This window comes from Budorcas taxicolor, chromosome 19 (genome assembly GCF_023091745.1).
Source record: "Budorcas taxicolor isolate Tak-1 chromosome 19, Takin1.1, whole genome shotgun sequence".
Classification (NCBI taxonomy): domain Eukaryota; kingdom Metazoa; phylum Chordata; class Mammalia; order Artiodactyla; family Bovidae; genus Budorcas; species Budorcas taxicolor.
Window position 1 is genome coordinate 49,884,764 of NC_068928.1, and position 23,373 is coordinate 49,908,136.

The 23,373-nt window shown below is 52.7% G+C and overlaps 1 protein-coding gene across 1 annotated transcript; it reads left to right on the forward strand.

Moving 5' to 3' along the window:
* Positions 1–14,794: 14,794 nt before the first annotated feature.
* LOC128065003 (secreted and transmembrane protein 1-like) lies at positions 14,795–17,341 on the forward strand. Its single transcript, XM_052658062.1, has 5 exons — positions 14,795–14,904; positions 15,091–15,405; positions 15,990–16,022; positions 16,242–16,371; positions 17,117–17,341. The coding sequence occupies exons 1-5, from the start codon at positions 14,817–14,819 to the stop codon at positions 17,121–17,123; spliced, it is 573 nt and encodes a 190-aa protein (XP_052514022.1). The 5' UTR covers positions 14,795–14,816; the 3' UTR covers positions 17,124–17,341.
* Positions 17,342–23,373: the final 6,032 nt, after the last annotated feature.

Consider the following 23,373-nt stretch of genomic DNA (forward strand, 5'->3'; position numbering starts at 1 on the left):
GGCAGAGCTGCCTCCCCCTGGCTACTGTGGCCACTGAATCTCTATTCCTGTTGCCCCATTAGCAAGGTGACCTCAAGGTACACTGACAGGGCTCCTCCCCAGAGAGGAGAGAAGAGCATCCAGTCGGCGGTGGGCTGCGCACCAGGGTCTGGGCAGCCCGGAAGCATCAGGGACCCTGCAGGGAGCTGTGGCAGCCACGTGGCTCAGCCAGACTGGCGGAGCCCGCCTCCTCCCTGACTCTGAGAGGCCACTGCAGGTGTTACACCCTGAGGACCCAGTTATTCAATGCACGTCGGGGGCGGGGCCAGAGCCAGACCTACCTCACCTTCCCTGAAACAGCAACAAGCACCCCGGTTCATAAGCACTTCCATAAGTAAAATGTTATACTATTTTGAAGAAAATAAAAGAACGTTCAGATGAAGGGAAAGGCATATCTGGGTGTTGGTTGAGGAAGGAGTAATACTGAAAATGTGATTCTTTCAAAAAAGGAAGTGTAAAGACAAATTATTCCCAAGAGCACTGAAGGCTGGGGCAGCTTGGGACAAAATAAGCAGATGGTGGAGGAATGCAGCCATTTCAGAAAGCAAACATCATGCTTCCGGTGACTCCATCCGAAAGAGAAATATTAATGGGTCAAGAATTTTAGTCTTACATTTCAAAACTTAGAAATGTCTAAAACATGAAAGTTCCCTGGTCTCTAGTGATAAAGATTTTGCACTTTGAGTGCTGCGGCCTGGGTCCAATTGCTAGCTGAGGAATTGAGATCCCACATGCCACGCGGCACGGCCAGCTTGGCTGAAAACATTCTGGACCTGAGAGTGAAAGGACTGTGAGGTGAATGCTGACATCTGGACTGCAGAAGCCCCAGGGAGATCACTGAAAACGAAGAGGAAGGATGTGCACTTCCTGGAGTTTAGAAAAAAGAAGAAAAGAAAATGCAAGATTTCGGTTTGAAAGGGGATTTAGGCACTAGGGTGAGGAAGTAAGTAAAACACTCCCCTCCCCTAAGGAAAGGCTTCCCAGGTGGCTCAGTGGTAGAGAGTCTGCCTGACGAAGCAGGAGATGCAGGAGGCATGAGTTCAATGCCTGGGTCAGGAAGATCCGCTGGCCGAGGAAATGGCAAACCACTCCAGTGTTCTTGCCTGGAGAAGCGCATTGACAGAAGAGCCTGGTGGGCTGCAGTCCACGGGGTCGCAAAACTCCAGACACGACTTAGCAACTGAGCACAGCACAGCACTCCTACCCAAAGACAAGAGGAAACGTTTAAATCTTCCCCAAATGGATGATGGACACAGGAATGAGAACAATCGGGTTCTTCCTCAGCTGCTCGGGATAGAAGACGACCCTGGACCAGGGCTTTCGAAATATCGAGGAAACGAGAAGCCAGGATTCTGGGGCTGTGAACCCAAACACAAAGCCCTGTTTAAACACACTCTTAGGCCCCTGAGCCCTTGGAGTGTCTGCACCCCGAGACCTGCCCTGAAGTGGGGGTGCCGAGTGTCTGAGATGCCAGCAGACATGTGTTCATGAACGTGGTCACGTGCCTCGGGGAAGCTGCTCAACCAGAATGAGAGAATAGAAATCTACCCGTGTCAGCACAGGGTGGGTGAGGGCTGCTCCACAAGGATCCATAATCGGATGCATGGAAAGAGGACTCACCTATCAGAGACTGTCAGGATGGATGAAAGTCTAGAGAGCTGCTACTTACAAGAGATGCACCTACCATGTGGACACAAATGGCTGAAAGTAAAAGTCTTTAAAATGACCTACCATGAAGAGTCTAACAAGAGACAGTGTTGCTGTAGCGATCAGACAAAAGAGACTAAGAGAAATTGGATGGTTAGGGTGGAGCGGGTCACTGTCTGATGACAGAGGCTCAGTTTACCAAGAAGGTCCAGTAAGTCCCCTACATACGAACCTTCCAAATGAGAGCTTTCAAAAATGCTAACGTGTGTTCACGTGTCCATTCACGGAAGCTGATTCACATCTGGCGTGCATTGTCATAAGCGAGCATCCTCTGCGAGCAGCTCTACTGTCCTATATAGAGCACAGTATCTTTATTTCAGGCGAAGACCTGAACGTAGAACAGTACGTAACATTTGCAGCAGCCCTTCAAAGCGCAGTCCGGTGTCACCAAGTCATCAATCTAGTGTCCAGACATCACTGATTTGTTTTTCAAGAGGATAGATTGAATTGAATTCGGTGAGAAACTGGAACCTACGCCCATGGGTCATGAATGAAGTTGCAGCTTGCCCTCCGTCTCCCATTGCTGATCACCCTTCATCGCTACCATCTCCCACCTCCTCTCCTTCCTTTTCCAGTTAGTAACTCCTCTTGCCTGTTCACTTGATGCCAGACCCTGTGTGCCAGTACTCTACTCCTGCACTTTTCAGCAGACTGTACTTTGAGATTTAAACGTTTCACTTTTTGTGTTTGTTGGTTTGTTATGTATTATTTGTGTCAAAAGTACTATAAACCGATTGGTCTTCAAGGGTGGCACTACGGGTAAAGAGCCTGGCTCCCAGTGCAGCCAATATAAGAGATGTGGGCTCAGTCCCTGGGTGGGGAAGAGCCCTCGGAGGAGGGAATGGCAACCCACTCCAGTATTCTTGCCTGGAGAATCCCATGGACAGAGGAGCCTGGCAGGCTACAGTCCATAGTGTTGCCCAGAGTCGGACACAACTGAAGCAACTTAGCTCGCATGCACTACAAACCGATTGCAGTATAGTAGTACTACAAAGCCATTGTGTTGGTTGGGTACCGAGGCTAGCTTTGTTGGACTCACAAAGTGGACTTGTGACTGTGCTCTCAAAACACATGTGTAGGGTTCATATGTAGGGGACTCACTGTATAACACTTTAAATATTTTTGCATCTGATAGAATAGCTTCCAAATATATGATAAATGATTGCTAGGACTACAGGGAGAAATGGATGATCCTCCGTCATCTGAGCAATTCCAACCCACCTCTCCCAACCATTGACAAATCAGCTCAAGCTGAAAACATTTGGCAAGTACATAAAAGATCACATTACCCCACCGACCACCTTGATGGGAGGGACCCCAGAAGATACAGGGATGTCTCAAGGACCTGAGGCATTTACAAAAATGGTGTGTGTGTGTGTGTGTGAGTGTGTGTGTGGCAACTGAGACACAAAATGGCAAAACGTCCCAGTGAGGGAGGCCAGAGAATGAGGACAGAAGTTAGAAAGAAGTCACAAGTTGCTAGCAAAAAGATAAGCATGCCACCACGTCTGGAATATGAAGAATGTGCTGAATGATTGTTTGTAGTTAGACAGGAAATCAGAACTAAAATCGACAAATTCCTAGAACCAAGAGAAAACGAAACTCTGCCCTTCACATGCTGCAGCAGTTGCTATGATTTGAGGGTGAAATTTTTAGGAGAAGTAAAGGGCCGATGCTGAGAGAGCCCAGTGCCCTTCAAAGACAGGGTCCCAAGTTGCACAGGAAAAGAGGCACGCCTTAGACAAGCCTGAGTGTTTGTACAGACACAAGAGCTGTCTAGCAAGCTCTAAGAGGAAGTGTCCACAAATGTTACCTTTGGGAAGTAAACAGGAGTCCCAGTGAGATACAGCAAGTTCATTTATCTTATCTTCTTAGGACATTTGAGTGGTTTCAGTTCAGTTCAGTCACTCAGTCATATCCAACTCTTTGCGACCCCATGAACCACAGCACGCCAGGCCTCCCTGTCCATCACCAACTCCCTGAGTCCACCCTAATCCATGTCTATCGAGTCGGTGAAGCCATCCAACCATCTCATCCTCTGTCGTCCCCTTCGCCTCCTGCCCTCAATCTTTCCCAGCATCAGGGTCTTTTCAAATGAGTCAGCTCCTCGCATCAGGTGGCCAAAGTATTGGAGCTTCAGCTTCCACATCAGTCCCTCCAATGAACACCCAGGACTGATCTCCTTCTGAATGGACTGGTTGGATCTCCTTGCAGTCCAAGGGACTCTCAAGAGTTTTCTCCAACACCACAGTTCAAAAGCATCAATTCTTCTGTGCTCAGCTTTTATAGTCCAACTCTCACATCCATACTGGCCACTGGAAAAACCATAGCCTTGACTAGACGGACCTTTGTTGGCAAAGTAATGTCTCTGCTTTTGAATGTGCTGTCTAAGTTGGTCATAACTTTCCTTCCAAGGAGTAAGTGTTTTTAAATTTCCTTGCCACAATCACCATTTGCAGTGCTTCACTTTCAACATAAACAGTTTCATTTTCAAATGCTTTATCAGGATACCCATTTTCATCAAGGTCCCAGGAGATCTCATTCTGTAGGTACGAGACCCTAAGTGTTCAGCCGATGCTCAAGGTCCGTCAGTGTGTGGGACTCTCCTGTCCTCCTGGTGCAACAGCCTCTTCCCAGGAGCCCCCAGGAGCTGAGAGACCCTAGGCAAGGCTGGATGTGAGGGGAAGCAAGGGCTGATTTGGAAGGTGGCCTTGGGACTAGACCCTCCTTCCAGCACAGAGGGGAATGGTGGGCAGCATCAAACACAATGTGTGGCAATTTGGTCCCCAGGCTGGATCATATGTGAGGCCCTTCTCTACTGTCTTGATGGCCCTTGGGATGGGGCCAGGGACCCAGGCCTCCGTGCCTCTTGTGGGGAGGATGAATTTCACACTGGCTTTCGTGCACCTTCCTGTGAGGACAACTGACTCGGAGGTTTATTTATCCACCAGGCAAAGGTTACTCCTTTGGCACAGCCAGGACTTTGCCCTGTTCAACCCACTACAGACACCAAGTTGTTGGTCAACGTTCAGGCCCTGAGTCCAGCTGGAGAATGGCCCTTCTTGCCCTTGATCTCCTTGAAGATCTAGAGGCTCCCCTTGTGGGGCAGCTGGAATGTTCTGTCCTGTCCAGTCTGGGCCCTTCCTCTGCCACCCACAAAATTCATGGATCCCCCAGAACTTGGTTCTGCATTTTCCTTTCCTTACATGAAAGCCAGGCATCACCCACACCAGCAACTCTCTGCCCACCTGACGAGTACTTGCCCAGCCTGAGTCCACAGCCCCTCCCCTGGTGGCCAGAGACACCTCTTTGCCCCTTACTCTGCTCTACACCCTGAAGCAGGTCACTTTGAGTTCTGGTGGAAGGGTACAGTCCACACGGCACTCACTTGGCACTGCGGGCCTCTGGGCTTCCTTACCCCACCTCCAAACCACCGATAACTGTGGGGTCTCCCTGCTCCATACACCTTCGAGGCTTCTGCACCCTCATGGAAGGACCTTCAGACTCACTGCTCCCACCGCTCTCCTTCCTTCCAGGGGGCTTTTTTGAAAGTGCAGGTCTGATGAGGGATGTCTTACACTGAACAGAAACAAACTCTTTCTCCTGCCCCCAACCCCCGCCACAGAGTCCCTGCAGGGTCTCTCTCTCCAAGCCTCTCTCCTGGGGGTGAAGAGGCAGAGCCAGGCCCAGCCCTGCACGGGCCCCTTTGTCTCAGGTCACTCTTGGCTCCTGACCGCTGCCCCAGGTGTGAGCTCCCAGCACACGCGACGCCCTCAGCTGAGGCTGCACACCTGCCCCTCTGCCACAAGGAAGACGGAGCTGGGAGGCTGCACGCAGGAGGCTAGGCAGCTGGAGTGAGGACAGCTCCTCTCTTCTGGTCTGCAGGAAATCTGGGCGCTGCTGGTGAGAGCCCGGAAGCTAGCGAGGCTGGATGTGGACCAAGGACTCTGGATTCAAGTCAACACAGCTGCTTGCCTCCAGCAATTGGAAAAAAATGCAGGCTGGAGTCAAAGAATGATTCAAACACCTCTGTCCTTCCCCACCCTTGTGACTCTCACACATTCCCCTTGTTCCCCACTTTCAGAGTCTCAAAAAGAGACTTCTGTCTTAGTGATTTTTATAAGCACCAAAAGCATTTGTACATGAGAAACGTACACATCCCTGCAAGGAAACTGCCGGCTTCCAGCACTTCTCTGAGGTCAGCACCTATTGGACTCCACCCTCTGGGAATGAAGGGTATGCCCTGGGGACACCTGTTTGGGCCACAGAGTGTCTGCTCACCCAGCCCTCTAGGACCCTCCATGGGGAGGGAGCCGGGAAGAGGGCTCCTTCTGCTCAAGGGCTAGTGAAGGACAATTTATAGTTCAAACTCTTTACCACTTGCTCCTATTCACTCTCGCTCATTACCCCTGCCTGTGTCCCCAGCATGACTTCTTTCTGGGTGGACCCAACTTGCATTTCTGAAAGTTGGAATCAGGCTCTGAGGATTCTCAATGGGCAGGCTCTGCCCAGTGTCTGTGTGTGTGGGTTTTGTACACAGCATGGGACTGGCAGGTCCCCAGATCCACACAGCGGGGTGAACACAGCCAGCTCCCCAAAGGAGGATCTCTTCAGACGGAGCTTGAAAGTGGAGAACTCCAGGAACTGGTTCTCCTGGAAAACTGCCACCTACCATTTTCTTTAGAATAATCATCTAATGCCCTGCATCTAATAAAAATATAGTAAGGAATTGACTGTCAAAAAAAATCATCTTTTCCCCTGAACTCAGGGCAGTTCCTGAAACTTGAGTGACTTCCCGTAACATGAGGTTTCCTTCCTGAATGTGGACCTGGGTGTCAGACCTCACATGCATGGATTCTGAACCCTCCTTTCAGCTGCCTCCTCCTGGCCTGGCTCCACCCTGGAATCATCACTGGGGTTTAGTCAGGCCATGCAGACCAGACCAGCCACAGACAGGCTGAAGCTGAGGACCGGCTTGGCAGGTGGAGTGCAGGAGCCTCGGGCGTGGAGGAGCTGAGGTACGGGGCGCAGGTGAGGGCTTGAGGAACGGTGGCCAGGGCTCCTGGTGTTGGACCACTCTGCGCACTCAAATAGAGGCTGGGTTGATGGAGATGAGGCGCTAAGCTCTCAGGCTCTGCGCTCTGTGCCTCCGCTGAGGGAGAGAAAAAGACAAAGACTTCGCAGTCCTGGTGGGGAACTGAGGGGCAGGCTAGGCTCTGCCCCTCTCTGGAGGGTCGGAGAGTTGGCATCTAGAGCTCCGAGAGGTCCACCCACCCACACAGAGCCTCTGCTGTCCCGGACCATATCTGCGGCGAAACACTCTCACATCCAAGCCAACACTGCGGCGCTCATACTTGACCAGCTGCTCTCTTTCGTGCACATACACACTTGTGTGCACTCACAAGGGTCACACATGCACACTCAGCTCATTCACTCACAAACACCGACTAAAACAGAGCGAAACCTCCGAGACTTCCCCTAAGGTCAGGGGAGAGGGGCAGTCCACCGCCTCTTTCTACGCTCTCCTTTCATTTTTGGTTAAGCTGCAGCAGCAATCTAAATTCAATTCACCACCCACTACTGGTGAATGATCTGCAATTTGAAAGCCGCTTTCCACTCCCAGTGCCTGAGGAACCAGAGCCTCTGGGAGGCCCTCATCCCCTGAGACTAAAATAGTGAAGGTGGTGGGGAGGTACAGGCTACACCCCTCCCCAGCCCCAGAGGGTGCAACCAGCTGGTGCAAGGAGGGGGAGGGTTCTCAGAGGAAGTGCCTTGTGAAAGAGAGAGAGAGGCAGCCCAGCTGATGGGCTGGCAGGTACTGATGGCCCATGAGAGGCGCAATGGTCTACAGACTCAGCTCTAAAGCCTGCAGGAACTTCTTACTGCCAGTAGGGATCCCTCCTGGCCATAGCAGCAGGGACAGGACACAGCAAAGGCTCCCCGGACTGGGGCATCTCTTCCCTCTGAGCCAGGGTTGGGGCTCCCTTTCAGCTCTATTCTGAAGGTGGTTGGTCGCCTCCCTCCACCCTCTTGGTGAAAGGCCTGCCTGGACAGCAGGGTGCTCACCTTCCCATGTAGATATCCAGGTACATACAAGTTACCACTGAGCCTTTGCATGGGAAACCTGGTCCAGCTTCTTCTAGCTGCTGCAAGGAATGGAGATCCCTGCTGACCGAGAACCCCTTGCCCCTGGTGGGCTGATAAGCCTCGAGCCACATACCTGCTGCCTCAGTTTCCTCAAGGTCCTGTGGCAGGACAAAGTGCTGGCCACGGCATGCACTTTCCAAGGTGTTCCACTGACTCCCAAATGCGATCAGGTCCCCAGGGACAGCACAAATCCCAGCTGTGTGCTCCAGCTTAATATATGTAGAGACCAGCAGCTGTGACAGTGATCTGAGAGAAGGATGAATTGTTGCCTCACTTTTCCCAACTCCAGAAGCCTCAGGGCCCCTCCAGGTCTTGCCCCATGGATGCAGTCTTCCTATAGCACCCCGACCCTCTCCTTTTCACCGCTCTCTTCCCCTGTTGTGCCCTGGCCTCTCTCTCTCCCATTTTCCTGTCCTTTGCAGCATCAGAGACAAGAGGAGAGACTCAGGCAGAGGAATGGAAATGCCAAATTTAAAAACCCATCTGAATTTCAGATAATGAATCACTTTGAAATGTAAATATGTGGCAGATATTACATAAAATATACCTATATTTAAAAATAACACAACAGTGGGACCCCAGACTGACGAGGGCATCAAAGGTGCCTGAGGACACGGGGAGCTCCTCCCATCCCCAGTCCAGCTCGTCCATCCTCAGACCAGCCGCTTCATCCCAGTCTAGCTCCTCCATCCCCAGTCCAGCTCTTGGCAGACAAGCCCTTCTGCACTCTAGAGGGTGGAAAAGTCTGTGTCTCCATTGTGCAGATTTGGTTTAGTTGAGATTCGTCTATTGTTTTGAGGATCTGCCCCAGCCTGGAGTTCTTCCCAGCTCCTAGGCTGTATCGTCTGACAACGAGGAGCCAGGCCCACGGTGGTTGGAGTTCGGGGGCACAGTCTGGTGGGAAGGGACCCTGGCATCCTTGTCCAGATTCTGGAACCCTCCAGAGCCTTTCCGGGTGAGGAGAACTTCAGGGAGTGCATGAAGTTGGACTAAGAGGCTCGTGTGTGTGAGGGCAGAGCCCCGCCATGGCCTGGGGAAGGCTCAGGGAAGACTGGAGGTTTGAGGGCAGTGGGAAGAGCGGCAGGAAGTCCTAACCAGGGCCCGCATGGGAGCCCACACCTTCAGCAGCCTTGGACAACATGACAGAAAATGGCCCGGGTCCCCTGTGCACAGGCCACACTCCCCCAGGAGGACTCAAGTGGTGGTAGAGAGTCTGTGACACTTCCTGCTTTCATAGTCTTCTGGTCATTTCAGTATCTGGGAGAACATTCCTATAAATAGCACATCTAGTGACTACAAATGGGCATTTAAGGTGAAGCTAAAACAGATACTAATGTTTAAAAATGAGTCAATATAAAACAATTTCTAGGACACAGGGGTATGTGAAAAGTGAAAGTGTTAGTCGCTCCGTCGTGTCTGACTCTTTGTGACCCCATGGACTGTAACCCGCCAGGCTCTTGCATCCATGGGATTCTCCAGGCAAGAATACTGAAGTGGGTTGCCATGCCCTCCTCCAGGGGATCATCCCGACCCAGGGATCAAACCCAGGTCTCCCGCACTGCAGGCAGATTCTTTACCGTCTGAGCCACCAGAGAAGCCCAAGAATACAGGTAGCCTATCCCTTCTCCAGGGGATCTTCCCAACTCAGGAATCGAACGGGGGTCTCCTGCATTGCAGGCAGATTCTTTATCAGCTGAGCTACCAGGGAAGAACTAATTTTTAGGACATAGGGATATGTAGTGTTGTGAAAACCACAGAGGTTGGGGCGGGGAGGCTGGCAGGGTAGGAAGGCTGGCGAGACAGGCTCTCTGGGGTGTTTCCCTGGCAGGTAGACAAAATATGAGAGATTGAGAGCAGAGGGTGGTTTGGTGGGCCTGACGTAGGCTCAAGGAACCCCACACACCTTTCTCAGGGGGCCAAGCCCTCACTGCTGGAAGACACCAGCTGCCCTCCCACCTGACCTCTGGACTTGAAATTGTTTCATACTTTTGATTTCCTTTTACTTGTCAACACACACACTCCCTCCCTCCTGTTGGTAGGTCAGCGTGTGTTCTCCATGTCACCTGGTCCAGGTGCAGACTAAGGTTGACCTTTGATTCATTCACCTCTGCCGGACACCTGCCCAGAGCTCATTGGAGGGGACTGACTGCACCCTTTGTGTGGCATCGGCCTTGCAGGGAGTTCTGAGCAGGTCAGTCGGGATTGAGCACCTATTGTAGGCAGAGCATGTGGGGGCGCTAGGGACCCTCCCCCCAGCACTGTGTGTGCGTGTGTGTGTGTCTGTGTGTGTGTGTCTGTGTATCTGTGTGTGTGTGTGTGTGTATGTCTGTGTGTGTGTTTCTGTGTGCTGTGTGCAGTGACAGGGTGTTCTCCTAGGGAGTGGGAGTAGGATTCTGGAAGTTTCTGAAAAGGGGGTGGCTTCGCCAGGCTACCTTGTCCTGGCTCCCCATGGAGTGAGACCCTGCGTAGTTCAGGATTGTGAATGAACCCACTCATTCATTTATTTTCAATCAACATCCTGGTGGCTCAGAGAATCTGCCTCCGAGGCACGAGACTCAGGTTCGATCTCTGGGTCGGGAAAATCCCTGGACAAGGGAAGGGCAACCTACTCCAGTATTCTTATCTGGAAAATCCCATGGACAGAGGACCCTGGCAGACTACAGTCCATGGGGTCACAAACAGTTGAACAGGACTGCGTGACTTTCGTTTTCACTTTTCACTCAACATCCCAGAAAGTGTACTAGGAACTTGAAACACGACTCCTAAATTTATGGAAACGATGAAAGCTGGACAATGAAACGATGAAAGCCAGGAAAAGGTGATGAGGAAAGGTTTTGAGGGGGTGAGTTTCCTTCTGGATACTACAGACCCCTGGCTGTCTCCCTCCCAGAGAAAGCAACCTGCCCTTCCCACCAAGTCTCCTGGTTGCACTGGGCATTCGGTGATGATGCCAGGTCACCGGCAGGAGGCTCCCCCTCTCACCCAGTGAGGGATCACTGCTCTCAGAGCACAGGCTGAGGTGGCATTCCTCCTTTGGTTCCCTGGGGGGCGAGCCCTCCATGTGACCCTGAGGACACCTGCCTGCTCCAGCCTTGGAACCAGTGAGCAAGCCTCCCAGGAAACATATTCTTCAGTGTGGGGAGACTTGGCCTGCCTCCCATTCGATAGGACACCCAGGCCCACGTTCGATGGGGAACAGGGGGGCAAAGGCTGTTCCGAGGTCAGTGGAAGCAGCAGAGTGGCTGGGGTCCGAGGGGAGACCTTGAGGAGACTGGAAACGCTGGGGGTCCTGCCCAAGGCTTCCTCCAGGACGGTCAGTGGCCCAAGATGAGCACACAAGATCAATCTCCTGCGTGCTCCGGCAGGCTCAGGGTAGGACATCCCTGGGGAAGGGTCTCCCTCCTGACAGCCCCAAAGGTTCTGGCTAGGAGGCCAGGAGTCACTCTCCACAACCAGCAAGGATGCCTTTGGGCCCTATGGGTCACTGGGCACCATTCTGTGTATGAGAACCCTCCAATTGAAGAAAAGTTATTTTGTAAAAAATACTCAGGAAAAGAATTGAGCAGATTTTATCTGAGGTGCGAGGAAAAGCCTCAGCACAGGAAGTTACAACACCTCTTTCTAGAACCTTTAGTGATGAGCTATTTATGCCCTCTCCCGGTAACTGATGAAAGGCAGGTACTGGATTCTGACCACATGTGAAATCTCAGCCTCTCGTGTATTATGCTGAGCAGGTTGGGGCAGGATCAGGGCAGCTGTCTCTCTTCACTCAATCACCAAACTCTTGTTTTTAAAAAAAAAAGAAAGTCATTGATTAAAACTATGTTTATGTTCTTATGAAAAACGAATGTCCAAGGAAAGATAGACAGCCCTAGAGAGAGCCTGCCTTCCCGGGGTGGAAACGCATGATGGACAGCATAGTGGCTTGTGCCTCGTGGCTGGCAGGGCCTGAAGAGCCCCACGTGGGGCGGGTGCCTTGGCCAGGGCGACAGGGTGCTTCACTCTCCGTGCCTCAGGCACCACTGGTCCTCCTGGAAAGGAAGCAAGATTAGACCTGTGACATGCCACTTGCAAACACACCTTGAGGAATATTCACAATCTGAGCATAAAAATAGACAAAATTTGACCCTGATGGGTATTCCACCATCTGGGAAGCCTTTTCAACAGGATACTCTACACAAACAAACGAAGACTGCTTTAAAACAAAACCCTGAAGCCTTCAGGGAAAAGAAAGACAGGACGACATAAACACGTGGAGTCTTTATTTCAGAGACGATCTGGAGAGACATGATCATGGAAAGCTACTTACCCTGGAAGGCGCTTCGTTTCTTTAAGGGATGAAAGTCTTAGAAAGCTGTAAGGAGAAGACAGACACTCCCAGGAGGAGGAGCAAAGGCTTTGCAAAGGCAGTGACCATGTGGAAATCCGAAGGGCCAGAAACAGGAGGAGCTGGTCAGCCCTCCACAGCAGCAGGTGTCACCAGGAAGAGGCGGAGCTAGAAGCCAAGGGGACCGGGCTGCTCACAAGCTAAGACAAAGGGACTCCTTGCAGCCACGGAAGTCAGGCTTCAGGATCCAGGGAGGCAGACCTCACCAGCAGCACACTCACTACACAGTGAGACCCAGACAGAGAAGTGGACAGAACATGACCCAGAATGCTCCCTCCAGTGTCTGTGGTTTGTGCCTGATATTTCCAGTGAGGGGAAAGCTGATGTCTGGGGAAAGAGGGGGCCAGTGTGAGTGTCCTGGGGCAGCCGTGACCAAGGACCCCAAACAAGGGATCAAAAAAACCAAGTTTATCCTCCTCCAGTTTGGAGGCCGGAAATCCAAAATCAAGGTGTCAGCAGGACCGCAGGGAAATACCTTCTTTGTCTCTTCCAGCTTCTGGTGGCCCTGGCAGCCCCTCAGTTGTGGCCACATCCCTCCAGTCTGTGCCTCTGTCAGCTCTGGGCCTCTCCCTTGTCTGTTTCTGACAAATTTCTCTCTTCTTACAAGAAATCCGTGCACCTAACACAGAGGCCCAGGCTGCTCTAACACGACCTCCTCTTTATTTGTGGCTGCAAGGCTCTATTTCCAAGGAAGGTCACCTTCACATGTTCCAGGTGGACGTGTATTTTGGGGCCACCTTTCACCCTTTCCTGATGGATCAGTGGTAAAGAAAGTGCCTGCTGATGCAGGAGAGGTGAGTTTGATCCCTGAGTCGGGAAGACCCCCTGCGAGGGCAATGGCAACCCACTCCAATATTCTTGCAAGAGAAATCCCATGGACAGAAGAGCCTGGTGGGCTGCAGTACATGGGGTTGCAGAGAATCAGACATGGTTTAGCGACTAAAGAACAACAACATTCACCCCAGTACATACAGTACAGAGGGCAAGAAGAGAGAGACAGGAGTGGGCTGTCTAAGCTGATTCCACGTATGTAAAATCACATCCGTGTGTGTGCACAGAACACGTGTCTCTCCGGTGACTTCTTTCTTCCTCAACTACAAATGCTGTACTCATGTGAGAAAAGAAGGCTGTCCTTCTGACGGTAAACTAGAATAGAAGCAAGTTTAGAAAATCAAGGGAAGCAGGAGACAGCACCAGTCACAGGTATCTGGGGGCTGAGACTGTCCCTTGCCATTTCACTCTCCTTGTTTGACCCAGAGTCTCCTGGAGTCAGGACTGGAGCTGGTCACCAATGGCCCCAGCTCCTGGAAGCGATTCCATCCACACTTTCCTTTGCTCCTGGCCCTTCTCTCCAGTCCCCCAAAAGTGCAAAAAAGAAATGAGAGACACGGAATTCAAAACCAAACGGTACCAACTCCATGGCATTCTGGAAAAGGCAAAACTCTGGACACAGTAAGAAGATCAATGCTTGTCAGGAGTTGGGGGAAAGGACGGATGAATGGATGGAACACAGAGGATTTTTTGGGCAGTGAAGCTACTTTTTGTTGTTGTTCAGTTGCTAAGTCGCATCCGATTCTTTGTAACTCCATGGATTGTAACCCACCAGGCTCCTGTGTCCTCCACTATCTCCTGAGTTTGCTCAAACTCATGTCCATTGAGTTGGTCATACTATCTAACCCTCTCATCCTCTGTGTAGTACCTAATGGTAGCTACATGTCATTATGAAAAGCGAAAGTGTTAGTCGCTCAGTCATGTCTGAGTCTGTCCATGGAATGTCCCAGGAAAGACTCCTGGAGTTGGTTGCCATTTCTGGCTCCAGAGGATCTCCCTGACCCAGGGATTGAACATCCATCTCTTGTGTCTCCTGCAGTGGCAGGCAGATTCTTTACCACTGTGCCATCTGGGAAGCCCAAATGTCAGTTTTACTGGATGCCAAAGCCTGAAATGAGCATTTGTCTCAGAGGAAGTGAAAGTTCAGCTTTCCGGACTGTAACTCATGAGTTCCACAGGAAGACTCTTTTTGTTGATAAAAGCCAATCTGGAGAGTGGACCAAGTGTCCCAAATGCCAATCCTCAGAATGCAAGAGCGGAAGAGGGGCTGGGGGCATCCAAGGTGGTCTCAGGCTGGTGTCAGGTTCAAGCGGCCACACGAGATTCTGTGTGTCACGACCCGTGTATACAGGACACATGGCTCAAGGCGTTTTGCGTGTTTTATACAAAATTCAAGATAACCCCAGCAATATAATTGGACTTGTCTCCCAGGGACCTGTTTCCTGTCTCATCTGTGTTTCTCATCTGTCTGACAGTGGTCCCACTGCAGACATCATAAAGGTGTCGAGAAGGGTCATGACACAGTTGGGTCAGGGAGGAGCTTGGGGACCCTCGCCCACCCTGGCCAGGGTGCAGCCCCTCTCACTGGCTTCCAAAGGAGCCTAAGGGAACTCTGACTCATCAGCTTTCCTTCCTCCAGGGAATGTCCCCAAAAGCAGTAAGGAGGACAAGGGACCCCTTAAAACTCCTCCACGTCCTGCTGGCCATGCTGACCTCAGCATCCCCTCTCCTCGCTCCCAGGATGCTCTGGGTCCTCTGGCTCGTGGCCGCCTTCAGAAGTGCTCAGAGTGAAGGTAAGTTGCATGGTCCCAGCTCTGCCAGGTGGGGCCCCAGCAGGGGAAGCCGGGTGTGGGAGGAGAGACCAAGATCAGGCCAGGAGGAGCCCAGGTTCCAGGTCGTGCCAGTGACCCCAGGAAGGGCAGTCAGTGGATGTCCTGAGGTCCAGCCATGACCCACATGGGTGACTTTCCCCCGCACAGCCTGGGAGAGCCCCAACTGCACCCAGGGTGTGGTTTCTGTGTTGAGGGGCCAGCCAGCCACCATGAGCTGCAGCATCTCCAGTGCCTTCTCCCACATCAACATCTCCCTGAAAGCGAACCCCACGGCACCCTGGAAGCTCATCTTCAGTGTAAAGGCCCCAGGAAACTTCTGCCAGGATGGATGGCAGCTCTGGATTTGGGAGGGAGAGGCGTACCTAGTAACTGAAGAAGCCCTGGACACCCAGGCAGGGCAGTACAAGTGGAGTCTGAAGGGGCGCCAGAGACACATCAGAACCACTACCCTGAACGTCTCAGGTGAGCAGGGCGGGGTTGAGGGGTTGATTCCAGGAGCTTCTCTGTTTGGCTGAGAGGGGTGGGGAGCAACTCGGGAGGAGTGACTCCTGCCCATCTGAGGTGCCCAGAGCCACAGGAATGAGGCCTGAAGAGGACTTCCACCCTGCCCCACCCATGATGCAGATGTGCCCTGTCTGAGCTTCTCAGGGCAGTCCCAGCAAGTGTGCTGCTCACTGTCCCGGTCTGCTCAGGGAGCTGGCGCCTTCCCTCCCTAAACATGGCCTGTCCCCCAGCCCCGACCCCTTGATTGGCTGCAAGCTCCCCAAGTCACCATTGCTCCCTCCCCGCGCTTCGCCTGTCATACGCAGTCAGAGTCACCCTGAGCGCTGAGGACAGGAAACAAGGGTCCAGCTTTGCCCTGGACCACAAACAGTGGGAAGAGCTGAGAAGGCACCCCTCAGCCTAGCTGAGCCCTTGGTGGGGAACCCAGTGAGGCCTTCATGAACTCCTGTATCCAGGGCTCATCTGATACCTAGGGTGGAGGGAATACGTGAGGGTAGGCCCTGGGCAGGCCCCCACCAACCTGCCCTCTGTCTCTTTGGCAGACCCACAAGACCTCCTCCTCACACCTTCTACAGGTAGGTGTTCCTGTCTTCATCCCGAGCTACAGGAGGGGAGCCCCCAGAAAGCCCCCTCGGGTCTTCCCTTCACAGACACCCTCACCCTCTGTGCCTGGAGCCCTGCCCATCCCATGCAACCATCCCCCTGCCACTCTCCCACCCATGGGCTTCCCAACCACAGGCAATGTCTCCTCGAGGGTGCCCCCAAAGGACGAAGGTCCCGCCCACTCCCCACAGGCCTGGAGAAATCGACACCCTGTTTCGATGTTAAACCTGAACACAAGAGGCAGATCCTGGTAATATTCCCCATCCTTGCCCTGGTCGTCCTCCTCAGCCTGCTGATCTGCACACTGGCTTGGTCCCAAAGGTATGGCTCCCTGAACTTCAAGCTACATAAGGTATTGGCCACTGAGCCTCGTCTGTGGGCTTGGGTGGGGTGGGGTCATCTCAGACGCGGCATAGACTCTCTGCTCCATGGTCTCATACCCACCGAGACTAGTGAGAGAGTGGGGAGCATTTGAGGTCCCCGAGAGCCAGAACACCTGCCCCAGAGGACCCCAGCCAGCAAATGCAGTCCCAGTCCCAGAACACAGATGCCCCACCGCAGACAGGCCATGGAGTCCACACCATCCTTAGGACCCCCTGAGGGGATGGCATGGGGGCTTCCTGCTCCTTCCAGGAGACCTAAGATGTGCGGGTGGGGGATGTTCCTACAGGACGCACTTGTAGGCAAAGGTGTCTGCGCATGGCTCTCATCCCTCCCATCCTCCTCACTTCCCCAAGTAAGGAGGCTCTGAGCCTGGGCTGGGGAGCTGTGTGCACTGGACTCTGCAGAGGGGACGTGCAGGGAAGAGCAGGCTGAGGACCAGGAAGCTTGGCAACTTCCTGGCCTCTTCCTGATGCACATGCCAGGGAGGGCTCCTTAGCAGGTTCTGGGGCCCAAAGTGCAAAAATCTCACATTCCATAGCACTTGACCTAACAGGACCCGCCCCCTCCACCACCCCACCCAGGCCTGGGCTCCTCCCCAGGGCAGGAGGTCCATGCTGCGGTCACCTGGGAGATGCCCCAGTCTGGGGTCTGCAGCTGATCATGGACATTCTCTTGTCTTTAGAACATGAATAAGAAACAGTTTGAGGGACCTTCCAGGAAGCACTTGTGGAACCAAAATGAAGATATCAGTGGCCTGAGATGATGCATGAGGCCTCCTCCACCACCCCCAAAGGGTAGAGCAGCCCCTCTGGATGGGAGGCTGGACAGGTGGCTGCTGGTGGAATCTGTGTCCAACCTCCCTGGTCTTCCCCAGCCCTGGGGCTCCCCTCTCCGCCACCTGCCCCACGTGTACAACCCCACTGAGTGTATTCTTTATTGCTGTTTTTTTGGAGGTGGGGTGGGACGTCTTTTTTTCTTCCTTTCCTCTTTTGTTCTCTTATGATTTGATGACTTTAGTGCTGCACTTGAATTCCTTTTTCTTCTGTGTGTATATCTATGATAACAGACTTCTGGTTTTTTGTGACTGTGAGAGTCTGATACAGCAGTCTACACATATGTGCATGATTGTTTTAAGTTGCTGATCTCTCCTTTCCAGTGCATTTCAAATATCCTGCCTGCGTACTCTCCTCCTCTCGTGATTACTGCTTTTGCTGTCTTGTCTGTGTGTGTGGATGGTTTCCTTCTTTTACTGTATATTTGCCTTTACGGGTGAGCCCTCTTATTTCATCCTTTGCCGGTTTCTCGTTGTGGCCTTTTCTTTTCAGCATAGAGAAGTTCCTTTAAAGATAGAGCTGGTTGGTGGTTCATTGAATATGTTCGTAAAAGGTACATATAATGTGATAAAAAGAAGGATTTTCTAGAAGCGCTACCTTCAGTGCTTTGCGAAACGTCCACATTGCTAATCCTCAGGATGAGTACACTAAACCGACTAGCAAATCATCGAGTGAGCTGAGAAATGTATCTTTAAGTGAAGAAAATAAAACCTGAAAGGAGCTGCTGTGAGTCTTACAGCTAAAAAGTCCCAACCAGGGCTTCCCTGGTGGTCCAGTGGTTGAGACTTTGCCTTGCAATGCAGGGGATGCAGGGTCAATCCCTGGTGAGGGAATTAAGATCCCAAGTTCTGTAGGGCAGTTAAGCTTACATGCCACAACTAGAGAGCCCATGAGACCTGACACAGCCAAATAAATACATATTAAAAAAAAAAAAAAAAAAGGAGTCCAAATACACGCAGAAGGCCAGATATCTGGGAGTCCTCACTCACCATGAAGCATCTCGGATGGGACACGATGCACGGTGCCTGGCGACCGTCCCCACAGGAGGGTAACGACCACGAACAGCTTCGCTGGCCCCCAGAGTCCAGGTCTAGAACTGACTGTATTTGCATCTCCCAGATTAAGGAAAGGTTCATGCCAGAAATGCTGGGTTTGTTCCACCCCCGTTGGCCAGGCCCCTAAGCCACAGTGGGAACGGCACGGGAACCACCATGCTTTGGGGGCCGTGGAAATCTGTTCCATTTTGCCTAAAACAGACCAAAGGTGTTTTGAAGTCATTCAAAGGTCATTTTCATATTGCTATCACGGTGGGACAGGCTCACATTAAGCCATTCAGCCCCTGCACACCCAAGGCAGGAAGCCTAGAAAGAAATACTGTGTCTGGGTCTTTGACTGATTTTAATTTTTGAAGTTGCTAATCGGTACATTCAAGGATTTCTCTAAAGGAAGTTTAGCTCTGAGTCCTTGCAGTGCCCTAGAGACCCTTCCCCCCAGGCCCATCTTGCCCCTCTTCAGCCACACGGGCCCTCTTGCAGGCCCTCAGAAACCCCAGGCACTCTCTGGCCTTGGGGACCATGCGTGTGCTGATGCCTCTGCTTGCAACCCTGTTCCCAGATACGCCACCTGACCCTCTCCCCCTCCTCAGTCCTCTACTCCTGTGGCCCCTGAGGTTCTGCACCCCCTCCCACCAGGTGCTGTGTGTCCTGCCGCAGGTCTGCTCGTTCATCCCTGGAGTTGTCTCCAGGCCGCGGGCCTCTCGTCCATCTCACCCTCTGCCCTTGGCACTGACGCTGGCACGTGCGGGCAGGCACCCAGGGAGTGCTGGTGATGAACAAAGGCAGGATGAGGTTGGAATGGGGCGTGTTTGACAAGTCAGACACATTTATTGCTTCCTGCCTACAATTTTGCTAGCATCCTCAGGGCCTTTGGCAAGATTCTGCCCCTGAAATAGATATCCCCTCACACCTGAAGTGTCTGTAGATAGGTAGATAGCCCCTGCCAGGAGCGGTCACCCAGCAAACCTAATCCGCCCCCACCCCAAACCCCACCCAGGACCCCGAACCTTCAGCACAGGAGCGTCCAGCCAGAGGAGGGGCTCTCCCAGGAGGATATCTCTTACGGCTGTCTGGCCACGCATTAGCCACGTGCACACACCTGGCACACACATGTGTGGCTTTGGGCCAACACTGGATGCTTGGCCTTCTAGCCCAAGGCTTCCAGGACAGAGAAATGTCTTCCTCTTCCTGGTTGCCCAGAGTCTGTCTCCTCTTCAAGGACCTCCAAACCCTCGGGCTCAGGGTCCAGGCATGGGTCTCCCTCTGCCCTGGGGGCTGCTCACCAGGACCCTGGTGCACCAACATACTGGATGGTAGCCCACCTGAGCACTCTCCAGCCCTTGTACCCACAGGAAGGAGAATCGTGAGCCACTCAGGCAGCCACAACCTGGGCACATGCCCCGGGCCTCTCCCTACGACCACACCCAGCCCCCAGGCTGCAGTGGTGACTGACTGACTTGATACTCCAAGTTTCTGGACATAAATCAGGTCCCAGCAGAAAGTGAACCAGAAGACTGGGGCATCTGGACGCTGACCCCCATCCCCACCTGGGGACCCCCTTGTCTTTCTCCTGGTCCTGCCCCTGCCCATTCTTGCCCTCCTTTCTCCTCTCCCTGGTGTGCAAGTGGGGCAGTGGAGCAGGATCACGGGGCTACCAGTGTTATCCTAACTAGACAACTTGTGAGAAAGTCAGCGTTGAGCTTCTGAGGGGGGCAGGGGCAGCTTGTGAGTTATCCTGGATGATCTGCAGGGGTTTCTGACAGGGACTCAACCTGAAAGCAATATGGCCAGCCCCCAGCTCCTCTCCAGGCTCGCCCTAGAGTGTGGCACGAAGGCTCACTCCAACCTGGAGCTCATGAACACCAAGAGGGGCTCTCTAAGGAAATTAACACAAAATCACCAGTACAAGTCCTGGGACAGACTCAAATGCTTATTTGGAACGAGAAAAGAAATCACAAATTTTGTAAAGCATCCAAAATATCCAGGAAGTAACAATATTTTAAAATTAACTGACACCACAGACCAATCTTGGTTTTTTTTTTTTTTTTTGGCTGCATAATTTCACTGCCTCCTCTTTGGTGGCCTCTTCAGATGACCACAAAAGAGCACAGAGAAATATCATTTTTATGAAAGAACAAGCCTGACTGGAGCAAGATGTTTATAATGGACCAGGATGTGCTTGGCTGGCTGGGGATGTGAAACAAGTGTCTTGGCTCCCTACAAACTCAGGAATATCAGAAAATTCTATTTTTCAAGTCTCACACGAAACGAAAGATGGGTAGCTGGGTAGCAGCGTGGGGCGGGGGGGGGGGGGTGCAGTTATAATTGTGTCTGACTGCATCGTGGAGAGCAGTCCTGGAAGTGACATGTGTGTGACCAGCATGGACGAGTGCCACGGCCTCTGCCAACAATCTCCCAGTTTATACACCTCACCTGACGCTGCCAGGCACCGAAGGACATGGGTTCCTTTCGTCTACCCCTTTATCCGCACACCTCACACCTTCCTGTCCTGAAGCCAGAGAGCCTGCCCAGAGCAGGGGGCGTGCAGGGATGAAATCTGTACTTGGAGACCAGAATGAATTGTAAATTTAGTGGTTGAAACAACAGCAATTAATTTTTTCACCGTTCTGGAGGCCAGAAGTTCAAAACCGAGGTAGGGCTGGTTCCTCCTGGAGGCTCCGGGGAGAATCTGCCCCAGGCTTCTTCCGGCTCCTGGTGGAGCCGGCGGTGAGTGCTTCCTGGGCTTGTGGCTGCAACCCTACACCCTCTGCCCCTGTCACCACACGGCCTCCTCCAGCATCCAAAATCGTCTCTCCTTATAAGGACATCAGTCGTATCGGGATTAAGGCCAGACAGGATGGTTTTGTCTTGACTACATCTGCAAAGACCCTGTCTCCCAAGAAGTTTCCACCCACAGGTCCGGGTGGATATGAATTTGGGGGAGTACCATTCACCCTTGAGCTTCCCTGGTGGCTCAGCAGTAAAGAACCTGCCTGCAACGCAGGAGCCACAGGAGACGTGGGTTCGATCCCTGGGTCAGGAAAATCCCCTGGAGGAGAGCATGGCAACCCACTCCAGTATTCTTGCCTGAAGAATCCGATGGACAGAGGAACCTGGTGGGCTACAGTCCATGGGGTCACAAAGAGTCAGACACGACTGAAGCGACTAAGCACATACGTCTTCAACCTCAGCTCACCATTCCTGTCCCAGATAGATAGCAAAACCTTCATCGATCTTAGAGCCACTGGCATACCTATCAATAGACCTATTAAATCAACTAAATGTATCATCAGGTCAATTTCCTCTTAGCCAGGCCTCAGAGATGCCTTGGGCCAGACTGAGGCCGCCTGACGCGCACGCAGGCTGGAGCAACACGGGGTCTGGATCACTGAGGTTACACATCTGCAACCAGCTTCACATCATACGCAACGCTGCTCCAGGACTTGGGAGCATCTGAGGCCTGATTGTCAGACCACATAGGAAAACCACCAGGGCCCAGTGGATAGGAGGTTTCCAGGAGATGGTGTCCACCCTGTGTTCCAGCTCAAGCCACCTACACACAACTTCCAGACACCGTCGAGTGGATGGCTGTTCATATACAGGAGGTGCGATACGGCAAAGATCCTCACAGGGCAGCACAGATCCCAGGTCAAAGACCCACCTCAGCCCCACATCCTGAAGCTTCCCCGAGAGTCTGCTGTGGGTCTCTCGACCACCGGAGCTGAGATCACCCCAAGCCTCTACCCCACAGTGAGACTTTCCAGCCCTGCCTCATACCACATGGCTGTGGGGTCAGCTCTGGGCTCTACAAGGAGGGCACACCCAATTCAGGGTCAGTGGGTGCTCAGCCTGAAGAACACTCTGGGCTGTGCCCTGCAGATGCCTGATTGATGTAACCTCGTTAAGATCCAAAGACACACAGACACCCCAGATTCAGTCCTGCTTAAGAGGAAATTCACCATCCTCTTTTATTCACCCTGGGCCAAGAGGAAGGCAGAGGAGGGGGACTCAGCCTCTAGGCCACAGTCCACCACCCAAGGATGGGATGCGGGCACCAGTGGGCCCAGAATGCCTGGGGAGATCCTGGCTGCTGTGGGAGCCTCGGCCCTGGGAGAGTTGCCACGCTTCCAGCCCCTCAACTCAGGGTCCCAAAACTACAGACTGAGGCCCACGTGGTCACCATTGTCCCGGCCTCCCTACAACACCAGAGGCTGGGAGGCACTGACGTCTCCACAACAGCCCCGGTAGCCATTAACAATGAATGAGGTCTTGGGCCTGGAGAGGAAGAATGCTGAGTGGCCCAGAGACTGAGAAATGGGGCCCCCTGCAGCATCAGGGGAAAGGGACACAAATACCTATAAGTGGGAGGGAAGTTTCTGTCAGATGGATTCTTTACCATCTGAGCTTCCAGGGGAGCCACAGAGTGACCCTCAAGAAAGCCTTTGCATCTAGCTGATCCTTCTCCAGCGTTTGGAGTTCCCAGCCACATCCCATGACCACACAGACCAGCTGGGTTTAACGCATTCATTTCCCTGGAATGTAGCAATATTGGTGGTTTTTTTTCTTTCATGAAGTTTATGTGGGCAGCTAGCAGCTGAAACCAGATATATCAAAATGTCCATCTCCCCATCATCCCTGAAAGCCACCTATTCTTGCAAAGGGTTCTGGTTTCACAACCTGCCCTCCCAGTTCATGGTGAGCATGCCCATCTCCCCATGTAGGAAGAGAGTGGCTGTGGGTTCACGCCCCTTGTCTCATGGGTGCCTCAGGCAGGCAGGGTCCCTGCAGGCTGGGTGTGGGAGGCAAGTGAGGGTGTGGAAGGGACTGGGCGCCTGTCAGCACTGTCACTGAGAGTTGTTTGCCATCGATGGCTCCCTGTTCCCACAACTGGCAGAAAGCTCAGTCTTGTCTCCTCCAGCAAGACTCAGGCCGTGAACTCTGCCACCAGCCCAGTGTGCCCCTGGGCGTGGCCCTGTTGGTGCTCTCCGCCCTGCTGCCTAGAGACATGTGGAAGTCGGGGTGTCTTTGGAGTTGGGGCCACAGGCTCCCCT